Source organism: Penicillium psychrosexuale, assembly GCF_028828465.1.
Source record: "Penicillium psychrosexuale strain IBT 29551 chromosome Unknown utg000001l, whole genome shotgun sequence".
Taxonomy (NCBI): Eukaryota; Fungi; Ascomycota; class Eurotiomycetes; order Eurotiales; family Aspergillaceae; genus Penicillium; species Penicillium psychrosexuale.
The window spans coordinates 1402141-1417539 of record NW_026643186.1 but is presented as its reverse complement, the minus strand read 5'-3'; the positions used below and the strand labels follow the sequence as shown (position 1 = coordinate 1417539).

Below are 15399 nucleotides of genomic sequence, written 5' to 3'. Positions count from 1 at the left end.
TCATGGAGCTATTTAGAAGGCTTAAGGAAGTTGGAGAATCATCAGTAACAATATTTACTCAGTTGATCGCCTCTTTTCTGGAGCTAGCCAAGCTACGAGAAGTCATCCTTGATGTTCTATGTCGTCAATAGTCTGGAACTCGGAGTTGTCCTATTAGTCGGGTAATAAAGCTTTTAGGAGACTCTAAATAAAATCTTTTAAATATGAAGCTCTTGTCTTTTGAAGATGTATACAACGTAGACAAAATCCAGAGAACCAAAAGTATTGTGCATTGTAATTGCGTAAAAGAGCGTATTGCCGGATATCCGAGATCTCGGATATATAAGATTCTGTGACCCAACATCATTCAATGAAGAATGACTTCGTTCCCGATTTTTCCGACACTCATATATCACGAGCACTAGAACGGCACTTCCAATTTTAGTGCCTAAGAGTCTTTAGCGTTCATCTTGCTGATATGATTCAGGCCAACTTCTCTGAAGCCACTGTTATCTTTTGCGGTTCATAGTGGATCAAATTGATAGGTGTTGGCTGTGAATTTTAACCAGGCCAATCATCATCAAACTTTGCGTAAGCCCCAGTTTTATTTCTAATGCCATAGGACTGGTGGCCAAAAAGGTGGGAGATGGGTTCAAAAAGAACTACCGGCGACTCAAATCTTCCACTTCATATTATTCACTCCTTCTCCCAATACCTGAAAAGGTTGTATAAAGATTGATCATGGGGGCCGACAGTATCAATCTAAAGCCGGTCGAGTCGGCGCGCTCACTCGCTTCGACTTTCTCGCCCATCCACGAGGTCTTTTTCGTTGCCATTGTTTGCATGGGTCAATTTATGACACAAACCAATGTCGGAGTATGTCTTTCGCCGCTTGATATTGTCGGTGATAGCTTTGGTATCGACGATCCCGGCATCTTGAGCTGGTTCATGGCTGGGTACTCTTTGACCGTTGGCACATTCATCTTGGTGTCTGGCCGGTGCGGCGATCTGTTCGGTTATCGTCGAATGTTTATTATTGGATTCTGCTGGATTGCGCTCTGGTCTCTTGTCGCAGGTGTTAGCGTCTATTCGAACTATATCCTCTTTATCTTTGCACGTGTTTTCCAAGGCATCGGTGGCGCATTGCTGATGCCAAACGCATTGGCTATTCTTGGAGCCACGTACCCACAAGGAAAGAGAAAGAATATGATTTTCGCTATCTTCGGTGCCGCTGCCCCAAACAGTGCCCTTTTGGGAGCTGTCTTCGGCGCAATATTTTCTCAATTGGCTTGGTGGCCCTGGGCATATTGGACCCAGGCTATCGTTGCTCTCTGCTGTGCTGCAGTAGGCCTGCTCGTGATCCCATCCATTCATCACGACGCTAAGTTTGAAAAATCCTTCTTGGGCCTGCTCAAAGCTCTCGATGCGCTTGGTGGAGTTTGCGGTATCGGCGGCCTAGTTCTTGTGAACGTTGCATGGAACCAGGCGCCTATCGTGGGATGGAGCGAGCCCTACGTGTATGTCCTTCTGATAGTTGGAATTTTGTTGCTCGCTGCCTTCTTCTATGTCGAATTCCGAGTCTCTGAAAACCCCCTCATTCCGTTCCACGCATTCAGTCCCGATGTCTCTTTTGTCCTTGGCTGTGTTGCTTGTGGCTGGGGCTCATTCGGAATCTGGATCTACTACTTCTGGCGATTCGAAGAGAAGTTCCGTCAGTTGACTCCTCTCCTGACCTCTGCCCAGTTCGTTCCCGTCGGCCCAGTGGGTATCATGGCATGTGTTGTCACCGGCTGGCTGATGGGCCGCATGCGCCCTGCGCTGATTATGGTGTTGTCGATGACTGCTTTCACAGTGGGCAATGTTCTTATAGCAATTGCACCGGTGCACCAAACCTATTGGGGACTGACATTTGTTTGCTTGTTAGTTACCCCTTGGGGTATGGATATGTCGTTCCCTGCAGCGACTCTGATGTTGTCGAATGCGGTCGAGCGCAAGCATCAGGGTGTCGCTGCGTCACTGGTGACTACTATTGTCAACTACAGCATCTCGCTGAGTTTGGGATTCGCTGGTACTGTGGAAGTTCACGTCAACAATGGAGGTCACACTCCCGGCGATGTCTTGAAAGGATATAGGGGCGCATTATATTTAGCCGTTGGTCTTGGTGGGCTGGGGATGTTTCTCAGTATGATATACGCATTCGAGGGCCATCGAACTGAGAGACAGCTGGTGGAAGCCAAAAACGAGGAAGCTTAGGAATAGGCTATCGTCTAGAAGTACGTAAGATTTAATTTTATATCAGTATAATATCAGTTAATTACCTACAACGCGGTCAAGCTAAGCTTTTAGTAAAAGTGAGTACAATCATATATGGGATAGACGACAGGGGGTATACAAATGCGAAGAGTCGGGCTACTAATGGAACCCGCGTCAAGATAGACTTGATCCTGAAAATGAGGCTTTATTGCCGATATCGTGGAGTCCACTGACTCCATAACTCAATGCCGCACATGAAGTATTCTAGACCTTTGATGTACATCTTTAGTTCATGTGTCAAGCCTTCCATGGTGTTGTGTCGGATTTCAACGCTGGATTGTTTGAAAACGAGCTCCAATTCCCGACAATAGCTATACATTAATCGTCTGCAGGCTGTATATGGTAGTCCTGTCTCGTTGGCAAGGATGTAGATGGCGGAGAATGGCTGGGCACCATCGGTTGGGTTTTCCTGGTATACTTTCCATTCTCGCTCCCAGCTATAGATATCATTCATAACACTGACATGCCTAAATGCGGTGCTTTCCAAAGCGGCGGTATTTTCAAGTTCGGTGGGAGTGAGATCGAGCTTGGCACCAAATCTAATGAGGGCTGTGTAGAGTCTAAATGGCCGTCAGTACTCATCAGGAATGTCCGAAAATGAACAGCGACAGTAATTCATACGTTTTGCCCACATCTGTCTCCCTGAATTTGAGGTATGATCCGAGAGTGTTTGCTGTGGTTCTCCCCTGGGACGTCTGGGCTTGCAGAAGCTGACAAAATCCCTGGGCGACATCATTTGCCAGAACCTCGTCCATACTTCGCATGGCCATGACAGTATCGTGAAGCATCCACTCAAGACAGATACATCTGTCTGGGCTCGCTGTTCCAAGGGCAACTTTCATGAGTCGGTCTCGATACGACAGCATTTGCGTAAAACTCATTTTTTCAAGTTGGTCTATCTCGAGAGTCAATAAATGTCCGAACCCAGTCTCCGGCTATCAGAACTCACCATCAATTAGTAATGACAAGTAAAGCATTTTGCATGTCACATCAATGCGATCATATAGCGTCAATGGGAAAAAGTGACTAAAGGCGCGGGATAACCCAAGACCAAGGAACCCCTTTTTCTCCTTCTCACTAGGGAAATTCCAATTGTTGCCGAAATAAGGCTCAACCTGAGCTTGAATCAATTCCCACCCTAGTGGATGGATTTTTGATTCCAGTTGGCTTGCTGGGATCGCGCAAGGAGCATTTTGTGCTGTTGAGTACTGCCTAGCCGAATTGGAATTGTTTGTTGAGTAGAGATAGGTTGAAAGGATCGGCCGATTGACAGCCAACGCCACTTTACGTCGGCGTTCATTTGTCAATTTCTTCCAGATGCATATCCTTTGAATCCGATGCATTGCAACTTCTATCAATTGCATCCGTGAGGCCGGGCTTTTTAGTTGGCAGTTGTCAATCTCCACAACGGAGGCTGCACACAATTACGCACGGACCACCGAAACGTGATGTCACCAACATCGATCAACCGTGGTCCATGCCACTCTTCTTTTATCTCTATTTCTACTCCAAGTTTGCTTCGTACAACATCCTAATATCTGTACTTACAACACCAATCGACACTCTCTCCTTATCATTATCCTATCTTGAAGGCTGAATTCCCTATTAGCTCTATCCCCACCAATCCGATCATCGGCGTTTGCAAGAGAAAGAGGCCAAGATCTTCGTGCATATGGTTCTAGCTTCTACCTCTATCGGCCATCAGAGCTCTCTGCAGGTGGCCCTACGACGACTTAGTGCAATCAAGATAGATAGTGGAAGTCTCTCAACAAAGGTTGTCACAATGAGCGCACCATCAGGTCCGCCACGTGCCCCATGGCGCGATCTCCTTGGCTCTCATATTGAGCAAACACCTGGATGTGAATTCACAATTGCAACAATTGGCTACAATGCTCAACAGCATCCTGTACCTCGCCTGCGGACTTGCGCCTGTCGTGGTTTCTTCCCAGAACTCGAGCTCAACGCTAAGGGCCAGGAAGCTATGGATCAGCAGGTGGAAGGCGGTGCTAATCCACCTGTATTCGAAAGTGACATGCTGTCATTTACCACTGATGCTCGAATGGACAAGCTTCCTCAACTTGAGTCCTCGGGTCATGCGACTGAGGTCGTATTCTGGCTGAAGGATCTCATGACTCAGTGGCGTGTCAAGGGGACGGCATATGCAATTGGCAACCCAAGTGGAGAAGATACAGAGGAAGAGAAGCTATCCCGAACTGAGATAAAAAAGGGATTGAGAGTAAAGGGGAATACTGACAGTGACATTGCGAAATGGACATGGGAAAAGGCTGTCACAAAGTACTTTGCAAATCACTCCCCTATCGCAAGAGGTATGTGGTCTCTATCTTGATTCTTGGGCGCAAGTGCTTTATGCCTTGCTCTTATGCCGATTGAAAAACCTGTTCGCCGGTCATCGCTAGCTCATACTGACTGGGAACCTAGGTTTCTTCCGATCCCCTCCCCCTGGACAACCTAGATCCTCAACTCCTAGCCAACTAGATCTCAAGCTAGGTCAAAAGGTTCTGGACCTTCATGACCCTGTTGCACGGGCAAATTTCCGAGTCGTCATCATTCGGCCCGAAGAGGTTGAGTGTTTAGATCTTACTGATCAAGAGAACGGCAAAAGATGGAACTGGACGTTGATTGACGGAAGCGATGGTTCTCGGTGGGATGAAGCCGAGTTGTGGCCGTGATTCTACCAATATTGTAAGGACACTCGTTTTCCTGAATAACTTGTATCCAGATAATGTGTAATCGCTGTCTTATTTTGATATTTGCATGATATACGTTGGATGTTTTCATTCTAAATTATAAGGGTATATATCTATCGGCTTCAATAGAGTACCCAAAACGGTCAAGCGAAATGTTGGTGGTTTGCATAGGATCTTTGTTTGAGCGGTGTCGAGTGCTGAAACTTGCTTGACCTGAGATTTTGTTGTGCTTTCTAGTTGTCGCCTGCCTGAAAGAACCCTCACTTCTACCAACTTGTCACAATTTCATTCATCATCTTATTCTATTTCATTAGCAAAAGTAACTTCCCTCAAAACTGATCCCTTGACCTGCCTTATCCCAACTCAATACTGACCACGGACACGTTCATATAGTGCCTGATACTGAGATGCCTAGCGATAACCCTGCCTGTGCTGACTGTAAGGCCAAGAAGAAGCGGTGCATTCACCGTTACCAACCTGTGAAGGTCGCGAAAGTCGAAGCCGTCTCAGCCAGCATGTCTCCCCCCTCCGCTGCCGCTCCTGTTCTGACGCCTGCGTCCACTCCAGTCCCCGTTGCTGCTCCCGTTCTGACCCCTGCGTCCACTCCAGTCCCTGTTGCTGTTGCCGGTTCCTCCACCAGAGGGCGACGTAAGACCGCTGATGCCACAACGAAGGTACTGACACAGATCTGCCTTTGACTTCTGGTTTGGATTGTCGTAAAGCTAACACACAGAACATAGGAGATGAGTCCCGCTCCTGCCGACTCCAGCGACGAGCTTTCTTCCGTGCCCTCCGAGGCCGAGGAGAAGCCGATGGCCAATAAATACACCACGCACAGTCGCCGTGCTAAGCCCTCCGCCGCCTCTGAGAATGTGGCCCTGGCCCTTGGCCTCTCGGGTGATTCTCTTCAGGCCGCTGCCACCATGTCCGTCCACCGTGTCTGGGCCCGCGAGCTTCGGGACAACCTCCAGGAACTCGAGAGGTGCATGGAGGCCTTCGATGAAGCTCACCGAGCTACCATGGCCTCTGCTCAGGCTATCCAGCATACTGTCGACGGCTGGATTCAGACCTGGGCTGCTTCTGGTCGTTAAGCATTCCCAACGTTCACCATCGCGCCATTTTGTAGCATTGGAATGGGTACTTGCGGTTGTTTGAGATGTTATTGGGGGGGATACTACTCCGGACTGGTTCTCATTTGGGAGGAGGAAATTCTTCGGTTCCTGATATAGGACGTGCTCGACCAGGTTTGGATAATTCACGTGGCTCGGCACCGATTGGTTTCTATTTTGGTATCCCTGCAACCATCCAGCCCTATGAATTCGACATGTATACTCCGTATTTGTAGGCTGTAATGATTCGCATAGCGCAATCTTAGACACTAGAATACCCATCAAGATTTGTGTGTGTATGTCTAAACCTAGAGACCTCAATGTTGTATGTACAACATACGGAGTACTCCGTAGCATTTTTTAAAATATTTGAAAGTTGTCGAGTCTAAGGGGGTCGGGGACAGAAGTACTTGGCGGATGGGGTTTTTACGATACATACCAACAGCTACAGCCTATCAATGTGGTGGGAACCCCCCCCCCCCCCGGTCTCCAACCTTCTCCCGAGTCTTCCGCGGAAGGGATCGTCCGGCTCCCAATAGCGTGATAGTGTGCCAGGGTCTCAATTTTTAGTGTTTGTTTTTCATAAAACACAGGTGCTTTTGTACAATGTAAAGTCACCGAAAGGGCACTTACGTGTCATCTCTTACCAAAGGTACCCGTTGATATCAACAACACTATTATTTGCCTCTTCTATTCGGCCTGGTCTGATTCAACTTTCATCAGCAATCTCCCCATTTCTTTTGCCGGAGACTCGACTTTCTAAGGATGGGCCCTTATACAGATCTTCTGTCATACTGATTATCATGACCTTTTTTTGAGCCTATGTCAGAAATGCTACCACGTCTAACGATCAATAGTATACAACATAGAGCAAGCTAAAGTAGTGTTGTATAGGGCTCCGTACATTTGGTCCCTTGAAAGCAATACTAGTCTAGTTAGTCTGTACAAATAGATACTAATACATGTAGGTAGCAATCCTACCTCACCGCTCAAGTGATTCACCTACAATTCCTGCAGGATTCCTATCAAATACATCACATAGGGGTGTCTTTTCCGTACCGAAACTGCCTAGCCCCATATAAATCTTTTTACAAATCAGTACGGCCCACCGAATACGGTATTTACCATACTGGTATCATACGGCTCTTCGATTATCTCAATTTCCAACACTCTTTTCTTTCCCTTGTGCCTATTCACTTCCCCTCTCCAGACTCTGCTTCACCGTTACTTGATTTTTTAACTGCAGATCCTATCCAACGCACAGCTCATTATTGAGGGGTTCCTAAAGAAGCCTTCTCTTCCACCCTAACCCACACCCGCACCGCGATCTACCTTCTCTGTGGCACAACTTTCTTTGTCTCTTCGCCGTGAACCATTACGATTCTGGTCGAACTTACGATTTACGACGAAACGAACACCGGAAACACCCGCTCAAATATAATAATTTAACGCTTGATTCTTTGATTTCCGTGAAAGCGTGGCAACACCGGGGATTCAGCAATCGAATATCTGTTAGCCATGGCATCAATGGATGCTCTAGGGGCCTTCACCTATATGAGAGACAATCTTCCTGCATGGATCACCCGCGTCTCAGAGCTTGCTACACACACCCACAAGAAACACGACGAGTACTCTGAAGCTTACAGACGCCACGCAAACTTCAAGCCCCGCCGACGGAAAAATAGCTCGGTTTGCTCCATTCATACCGATGACCTCGTTCCGATCGCACAAAGAAAGGGTCCCAGCCCAGAACCTGTGGTAGTTGGGACGTCACAGGATGCGCCCGAGCAAGGCCAACGTTCAGATCGCAAGCGCACTACAGATGAGGCTCCATCAGTCGAGTCCAATGAAGAATACAACTCGTTGGTAAGCATACGGCACAATGTCATCATCGAGTATGATGGCCATACACAACAAACACTTGAGGCAATTGTACGCGATATCGGGGTGGCCAGGAACAACATCAGACGAGGGCAGATGTCATTGATGCCACGTACAGGCCTGCGAGCGAGCTTATTGAGCAAAGGCGTGATGAATATGCCCAGTGCACTAGGACAGACAGGCCCACTCTCTTGTGTTCGCAGTACTCGACTCACATCTGGGCTTGTCGGTATCTCCGGGACCAGCGCACTTCGGAGAGACTCCCCTTTTGACTATGCAGACAAGCAGCTGGAACTTGCCCATTCGCTTTGCGAGACGGCATCTTACCAAGTCCTTCGATCTGGCGATTGTGGAACGGAACTGGACGGGGTCGAGGAGAAGTTCAAGATGCTCCTCGCGACGGCTATCAACGAGGTTGACCGTATCACGGCAGAAAAGAAGCAGCAAGAAGAACAGGAGCAACAGCAGCAAGAAGGGACCGCGGAAGAGGGACCTCCCAAACCGCCCCCTACCCCCTCCGCAGCGCGACTCGCAATGGTTGCTTCTCTTGCTGTGAACAAGCCCTCGATGGCCACGGCAGGCACCATTGAAGTCGATGATAACTCGTCTCTCTCGGCTGAGTCGATTGATCTCTCTGCATTCCGGTCCTCTCGGATCTGAGTGTACACACGGGCAGCCAGCACTTACCTCATATTAGCGATTTAGCGTGTGTTGAACCCCTTCCAGCAAAACCATTGCAGCCAGTTGATACCTTCGATCTGTTGAGGCCATCTCTTTCTCTTTGATTGGCCTTGTTTTTTGCCTTTCTACATCTTTGATTGCGATCTGATTTGTAGTTACGGGGGCGCATACGATTACACCATTCATTCCCTTGTTTGCGGTCCATATTTTATTCCTCCTTCTTACTATCTTTTGGTCCCATTTTTGAATATTGCTGTTCTTGTTTAGGATACATACCTCCTGCCTGTCTCTTGCATCAGCTCATGACTCATTCCCAAGGGAGCACGGCGTTTTTATCACTATTTATGTGTTTTCTTCTGCGGCTTGAGTTTCTTCGGCCTCTCTGCGTTCATTACACCGATCATTATACCGATCCATTCTGAGTATATATTTATGGCATGAATTTGACTTGTTCGTGGAATTTTCAGCTCCGTTGTCAGACTTGCATGCATGAGGTCCTCTGCAACATACAACAAAGAATTGTATTACATTAAAGGCGTAATGGTCCGGACATTCCATGACCGATTGAGTCCAGTTCCACCAATAATGTGGAATGTACTCCGTACAATGACTTCCCTGTAATAATCCCATATTCAGCCTGGCAATGTCCCAATGCATGACCGTTACCGTTCCCTGTCTCGGCACGGGAAGACAACGCCATGCATGTCTTTTGATTGAATGATTCGCTAAGCAAGCGAAGTCGCCACAAGGACGGGCTCCGTTGCGGGTCCGGGAGCCATCGAGTGGTTGATACCTAACCGTCCTAATTAAGTATAGGCTTAAGGTGGAGATAATGAGTATAGGTGGGGGGAAACTTCATCTCTTTGTGCAATATATGTTGTACATACTACTATCATCTGCGAGTGCATTGCCGCTCAAAGCGTCTTTATTGTTCCAAGCTGCGGATTACAATATACGTATGTACGCATTTTTCAATGTGTCTTTTTTGAGAGGAAATTCAATTAAAATAACTATACTCCGTACAATGTACTAAAAAAGTCCCTAATCTAGCCATGCGTGCGTAGACATGATATCGCCATGCATGGTCTAGACACAATTTTTTTCGGTCTATCATGGATGTAGCAGGTGAAATCATAACAACATATGTTGCTCCCACCTGGCAGGATGTGGGTGCAGGGATCTTGCTTCTCGAATATACCAAAGTACATACATACAATGTAATTATATTCTTTCCCTCTGATTCTATGGACTTCGGCAGCCTCTATCCCTAGGTCTATCCCTAGGTCCTCCTTGGGGAACAGTGGCTCTTTTGAGCATAAGCTCTAAAGATAGTGAAAGATCTCAATTCAACTAATCAAATATAAATATAAAATGCTATATGCTTATCATCAGAGCGGACACTTGATTCTTATGATATTAATACATACAGTACTCCATACAGTAATTCAGTATGTATTGTACGGTGTATAGACCTCCCGCTCGCCCGTCTCCTTGCCGATCAACACGCTGTCAACTTTACCTTCCCCTTTTGGGTGGCACGGATAATTATTCCAGTTGTTTTTTTTCATGGGACAAAGGTACCATGCAGGAGAGGGGGAGAAAGACAAATTTGAGTCTTCCTATAATAGCATTGTTTTCGAGGTTCTGCTGTGCGAAATACAACATACTACAACATATATCGCCGTATATTCAGAAATGCGTCCTACGCCTAATAGGAGATGCCGCAATAGATTTACAGTCTACATACAACATAGCAGATAACCCAAATTGGTATCATGGCCCCCACCCCTACTAGCCGGAATTGGCGGGTGTTAAAGGATAAGCCAAGCAAGCCAACGCGGTGTCCTACCGGAAGCCCTTAAATTAATCCTGGGAAAAAGTATATTTCCATCGCCCTTGGCGGCATTGGCCCTGTCTCTCTTACTTGGTGCTGGATTTACAAGGATGTGAATCAAGGTGCACATCCTATAGTAGGCTCCTGCCTTGTTTGGAAAGAGGCAATTCTACTAGCTTACTATGAAAGATTCTTCTAATTTCCATTACAGTTGTCTCGGGGAGATATTAGTACTTCTGGATGTGATGTCTATATTGTGGCATAATCAAATCTCGCTTGTAAGTATACTCCGTGGTGTGCTGGTACACAGCACAAACTTCTGTGTGGGTATTTGATTGTACTCGAAAGAAGCTTACGGAGTACTTGAGGTGAAACAAGATGTTTTGGGGGTTTGGGATTAAATACGAGTAACTGACAGCCTAGAACTAGCTGTATCAATGACCTCGGTCTCGACAAAAGTACCTACATGTCACATGTGCACAGGCTGTACTATTGTAAAGTACGGAAGAAGATTGATCGTATCTACAACTTATGACAATCATGGTGTCTACGATGTACACTGTGTAGCGCAAGCCTCGCTCATAGAGAGCCAGCTTATTGATCGATTGATAATTCTCAATCCAGTGGCCGCATCGCGATTTGCAATAGATCCGAGAAGTCATTTACGATATACGAAGTGAAGTACTCCGTAGAGAAGAACATAAACTATATAGTCGAGAAAGGTGAGCAACCTTACTATAACTAGTAACTACATAGACTTCTTTACAAACCCAGGAGATGAATGCTTGATAGCCAAGTTGTAGTTTCCGAGGGAGCTATTCTAGGATGATTCTAGACGTTATTCTTCAAGCCCAACAACCATGCAAGATCTATTTTGTCTAACAGGCAAAAAAATCATTGTAATCACTTTGATATTAAAAATAATGATCAAAAATAGAACTTGATGCATTGACGGGGAATCGAACCCCGGCCACTACTTATCAACACTTCAGGGAAGTATGAAATGGAAGAGTAGTATTCTACCACTGAACTACCAAAGCTGTCTTATTGGTTCTGTCGCCTCATTACGAAATCTGGCATCTAAAAAATTGAAGCATTAATTATCCCCTCGTTATATAGAATTACGAGGTAAAATGATATATATAAATTTGCCGTAACTAGGTGTACGGTGGAGTGCTAAGGACAACCCACAACACTATAACTGTAATTTGACATATTTTAATTCAGTATCATTCATGTCCAATCAAATATCAAACGCAACTAAACGGATATCATCACTCATAACCCCTTGTTCCTTCTATTAACCCATTGAAAATGCTCAACATAGCCCAGCCCTGGAATACAGACAGTACGAAATAAGAAAAAGAACAACATAATCAAGACACAAAAAGCATCTCGTCTCACATCTCCTCGAAGGCACAATCAGGATGCATGACGAAAAGGACCTTGTCGTCATTTTGGGCGTCGTCATCGGTTCCATCTGTGAGGCCAGACCCGGAGATACGCAGCAGGAGCTTGTCCTATAGAATAACTTTGTTAGTGACGTTGCTTGATGGAAATTTACGAATATTGCCATAGCAAAGGAAGAGCTACTAACCTTAACCATGCGTTTCAAGACCTTGCCTGCCAACTCGCGCTCGCGCTCGTAATCTTCTTTGGTGTTAAGTTCACCCTCAATTTGCTCCAAGTACCAGAGTACAAGATCTTCTTGCTCGACACCCTCGCCCGAGTTCACCTCATCCTCGTGTACCCGCCTGACAATCTGGTTCAGGATCTTGGCGTACTTGTCATAGGTGATCTTGGTCTTCTGGCGTTCTGGCTGGGCAGCAGCTTGAGCAGGCTCTGCAACGTCACGCATAGGGCTGTCGCCATCGTTATCGCCATCGGCCATATCCTGGTCTTCATCGCCATCGTTGGTATGAGTAGGTACGTCGTCTTCAATCTCAACATCATCTTTCTCGACAGTCACGATACTCTGGCGGAGAAGATCGTATGCCTCAATGACGAACTTGGGAACTACCTCCTCGACACAGTTGGCCTTGGCGACAGCCTCAGACAAACGGATCAAAGACTCGAGCTGGCGAACAGTGATGCGGTATGAAGAGCGGCCCACACCTCCCTGGGCGTCGTTGGAGCGCAGCTCCTTGTATTTCTCGACCAGCAGTGTCTTTGCCTCCTCCGTGAAGACTGGGCGGAATGTGCGTGCGAACCGGATGTAGCGCTGCAGTTGTTCTGTGCTCAGCTCGGGCTCAACAGCCTCATCGCGGTACATGTGCACGTTAACAATGTGGTTGGCCAAACTGCGGTCAACAGACTCCTTTGGATCATCGCGGATAACAAAGAACACATCGAAACGACTCATAATGGGAGCGCTAAAGTTCAAGTTGTTCCGAAGAGTTTGCTTCGGGTCGTAACGACCATTAACAGGGTTAGCGGCAGCGAGAATTGATGCACGGGCATTGAGAGTAGTATGGATACCAGCCTTGGCAATAGAAATTGTCTGCTGTTCCATGGCCTCGTGAATAGCAACCTGATCGGCGATATCCATCTTGTCGAACTCGTCGATGGCACAAATACCACCACCATTCTATAAGGAACATGTCAGCGATGAGCCCACACTCAATTGGAGCCACATTTGGACATACCGCGAGCATCAGTGCACCGGCTTCAATGGTGAACTCGCCTGTCTCGGGATCCTTCACCACCGAAGCAGTCAAACCAGCTGCCGTAGAGGCTTTACCACTGGTGTATACTGCACGAGGGTGCAGTGAGCAGACGTATCTGAGTAATCCCGTCAGTAAGCAATGTCTACATATGAGGAGTGGGCAAAACTTACTTCAAGAACTGACTCTTACTGGTCGACGGATCGCCAACAATACAAATATTGATATCACCACGAAGTTTCATGCTCTCAATCGATGTGGACTTGCCAACACCACCAATCAACTGCAAAAGCAGACCCTTCTTGATTTGACGATGACCCCAAATCATGGGGGCAATCGAATCCACAAGCCGAGAGTAAATATAATCCGAGTGCACCAGTCCCTTGAGATCCTGGACTTCAGCCGAGGTAAGACTATGTAGGAAAGCTTCTTGGGCTGATTCATCTCCAAGATCATCCTCCTGGTTTTGGTTCAAAGAAGCCAGAATATTATTTGACTGGCCACTCAGCTGCTGCTCTGGCTTTTGGCCAGGAGTGGTTGTGTCTGGAGTAACCATGCAAGAAAGGAAGGCCAATCGGTAAGTCAGATCGCGTACGCCTAGAGACTTCAATCCAGAGACTCCACTACCACCGACCTCGTTGCCCCGGAAGGAGTTGTTATCGCGGACGGCCTCAGGGCGCACACCGGGAAGACCCAATTGACTGACATCAGGAACAACAATCAAGGTGCCTGTAAATACGCAGCGTTCCCCAGCCTTGGCGCGATCAACCATCTCACCACGCAAAATGACATCCATTGTGCGTGGCATACTACCAGTCGGGATTTCGTGCGATGATTCCTGGAGCTTGACTTTTTGCCAATCGACAAATGTACTTTTTCCGATATCCAGACGCCATCCCACGCGGTTGCCGCAGGTCTTATTGGGGCAATCCATTGGCTCCGTATATTTGAAAGTCTGCTCAACATTTGGAACTACTGTCTTGCAACCTTCGCAGATAAAAGTTCCCAGAGATAATTCTGGTCTAACCTCTGAAGTTCTTGTGACAGTTCCAGAGACGGAAAGCAATTTTCCGATCTGATTCGTCCGAAGCTGTCGCAGTCTGGAAACCAAAGGCAGGTTATAAAATGCAAGGGCAAACATTTTGTCGGTTTGCTGGTGGCGAGTTTTCTCGCGGATCTGACGCTCGAGGTCGGGATTATCTGAAACTCCCGCATATGCTGAGGCAACCGAGGTGCTAGCTCGCGAAGAGGCGCTGGCAGTCATTCGGTGGGAGACGAAGTATTCTGGTTCGTACTTGGCGATGAGATTGTGCAGTCCCTTAGTAAGGAAGGGTTGGAACCGATAGTATTGGCTGGCAATGGCATCTGCCAAGACGGGATTATGGATGTGCGTGAAATCAACGTAGAGAGTTGACAGCTCGAATTTTTTCATCCCCTTAATCTGAGCGATATAATACTTATCACTAAGAAACTCCCCTGATGAGGGCGGTGCAGAAGACGAGGGTTCGTCGATGTATGACTCGAGCAGCTCTTCAAATGCCTGCTGAACTTTCTCTGCCGCCTCATCGACCACCGGCGGCGCCGCAGGGGCATATGGATTCCGCATACGGCTGATTGCCGAACTTCCCGCACCGACGACTTGGTCATCTGGGAAGGCATTCATATCACTCATAGGGCCATTGCTTTCCGAGCGCCGGGAGCTGGGCAGATTATCGGAGCGGAGGTTTCGATCGCGAGAAGGCGCAGAGCCCAGCTCGGACTGGATCACGGCGTCGAAAAGGGAAGACATGGCAATGAGCTGATGGCCTTAGAATGGCCAATGTAAAAAAAGGTATTAAGCTTCCACGTGTGAGGAGAAGGGAAATGTGGAGAGATGATATCGTAGACTCAGTTTGCTATCTTAGTTTTTCGTGGGTCTCGTTCGCGGGTCTCCTTGGGCAACTAGGGCGCGACGCGAACGCGTATTCGGAAGAACAGTTGATCCTACACCGACGCGTTAAGTGGTTTCATTATGTAATTATATACGCTAACCCATCTAGGCAGTAGGTCCTCTTCATCTTCACTACAAATAACATTGAGTGTCTGACCTAGTGTCCCCACTACCGCTCATATCAGGCGTATAAATGTCAAGACCCGTATTTTTCGAGGTCATGGCCTGACTGCTGGTTTTAAACATGTTCATACCTATGAGTGAAGGGCGGACAGACCAGCATATTTAGAAACTGCAGGTT

General features: G+C 47.2%; 6 protein-coding genes across 6 annotated transcripts; 4 read left to right on the top strand and 2 right to left on the bottom strand.

The window, feature by feature from the left end:
- Nucleotides 1-720: 720 nt before the first annotated feature.
- Nucleotides 721-2232, top strand: N7518_000532 (MFS transporter; the record flags this gene model as incomplete). Its single annotated transcript, XM_057181460.1, has 1 exon — nucleotides 721-2232. One exon carries the CDS (start codon nucleotides 721-723, stop codon nucleotides 2230-2232), a length of 1512 nt encoding a protein of 503 aa, XP_057046810.1.
- Nucleotides 2233-2437: 205 nt separating this feature from the next.
- Nucleotides 2438-3635, bottom strand: N7518_000531 (uncharacterized protein; the record flags this gene model as incomplete). Its single annotated transcript, XM_057181459.1, has 3 exons — nucleotides 2438-2831; nucleotides 2914-3187; nucleotides 3242-3635. 3 exons carry the CDS (start codon nucleotides 3633-3635, stop codon nucleotides 2438-2440), a joined length of 1062 nt encoding a protein of 353 aa, XP_057046809.1.
- Nucleotides 3636-4075: 440 nt separating this feature from the next.
- On the top strand, nucleotides 4076-4982 carry N7518_000530 (uncharacterized protein; the record flags this gene model as incomplete). Its single annotated transcript, XM_057181458.1, has 2 exons — nucleotides 4076-4619; nucleotides 4732-4982. The coding sequence occupies 2 exons, from the start codon at nucleotides 4076-4078 to the stop codon at nucleotides 4980-4982; spliced, it is 795 nt and encodes a 264-aa protein (XP_057046808.1).
- A 425-nt stretch (nucleotides 4983-5407) lies between these two features.
- On the top strand, nucleotides 5408-6091 carry N7518_000529 (uncharacterized protein; the record flags this gene model as incomplete). The annotated part of the gene is made up of 2 exons (XM_057181457.1): nucleotides 5408-5674; nucleotides 5741-6091. The coding sequence occupies 2 exons, from the start codon at nucleotides 5408-5410 to the stop codon at nucleotides 6089-6091; spliced, it is 618 nt and encodes a 205-aa protein (XP_057046807.1).
- A 1536-nt stretch (nucleotides 6092-7627) lies between these two features.
- Nucleotides 7628-8650, top strand: N7518_000528 (uncharacterized protein; the record flags this gene model as incomplete). The annotated part of the gene is made up of 1 exon (XM_057181456.1): nucleotides 7628-8650. One exon carries the CDS (start codon nucleotides 7628-7630, stop codon nucleotides 8648-8650), a length of 1023 nt encoding a protein of 340 aa, XP_057046806.1.
- Nucleotides 8651-11905: 3255 nt separating this feature from the next.
- N7518_000527 (MCM DNA helicase complex subunit MCM6) lies at nucleotides 11906-14957 on the bottom strand (the record flags this gene model as incomplete). Its single annotated transcript, XM_057181455.1, has 4 exons — nucleotides 11906-12025; nucleotides 12103-13092; nucleotides 13151-13286; nucleotides 13342-14957. The coding sequence occupies 4 exons, from the start codon at nucleotides 14955-14957 to the stop codon at nucleotides 11906-11908; spliced, it is 2862 nt and encodes a 953-aa protein (XP_057046805.1).
- Between the last annotated feature and the right edge of the window lie 442 nt (nucleotides 14958-15399).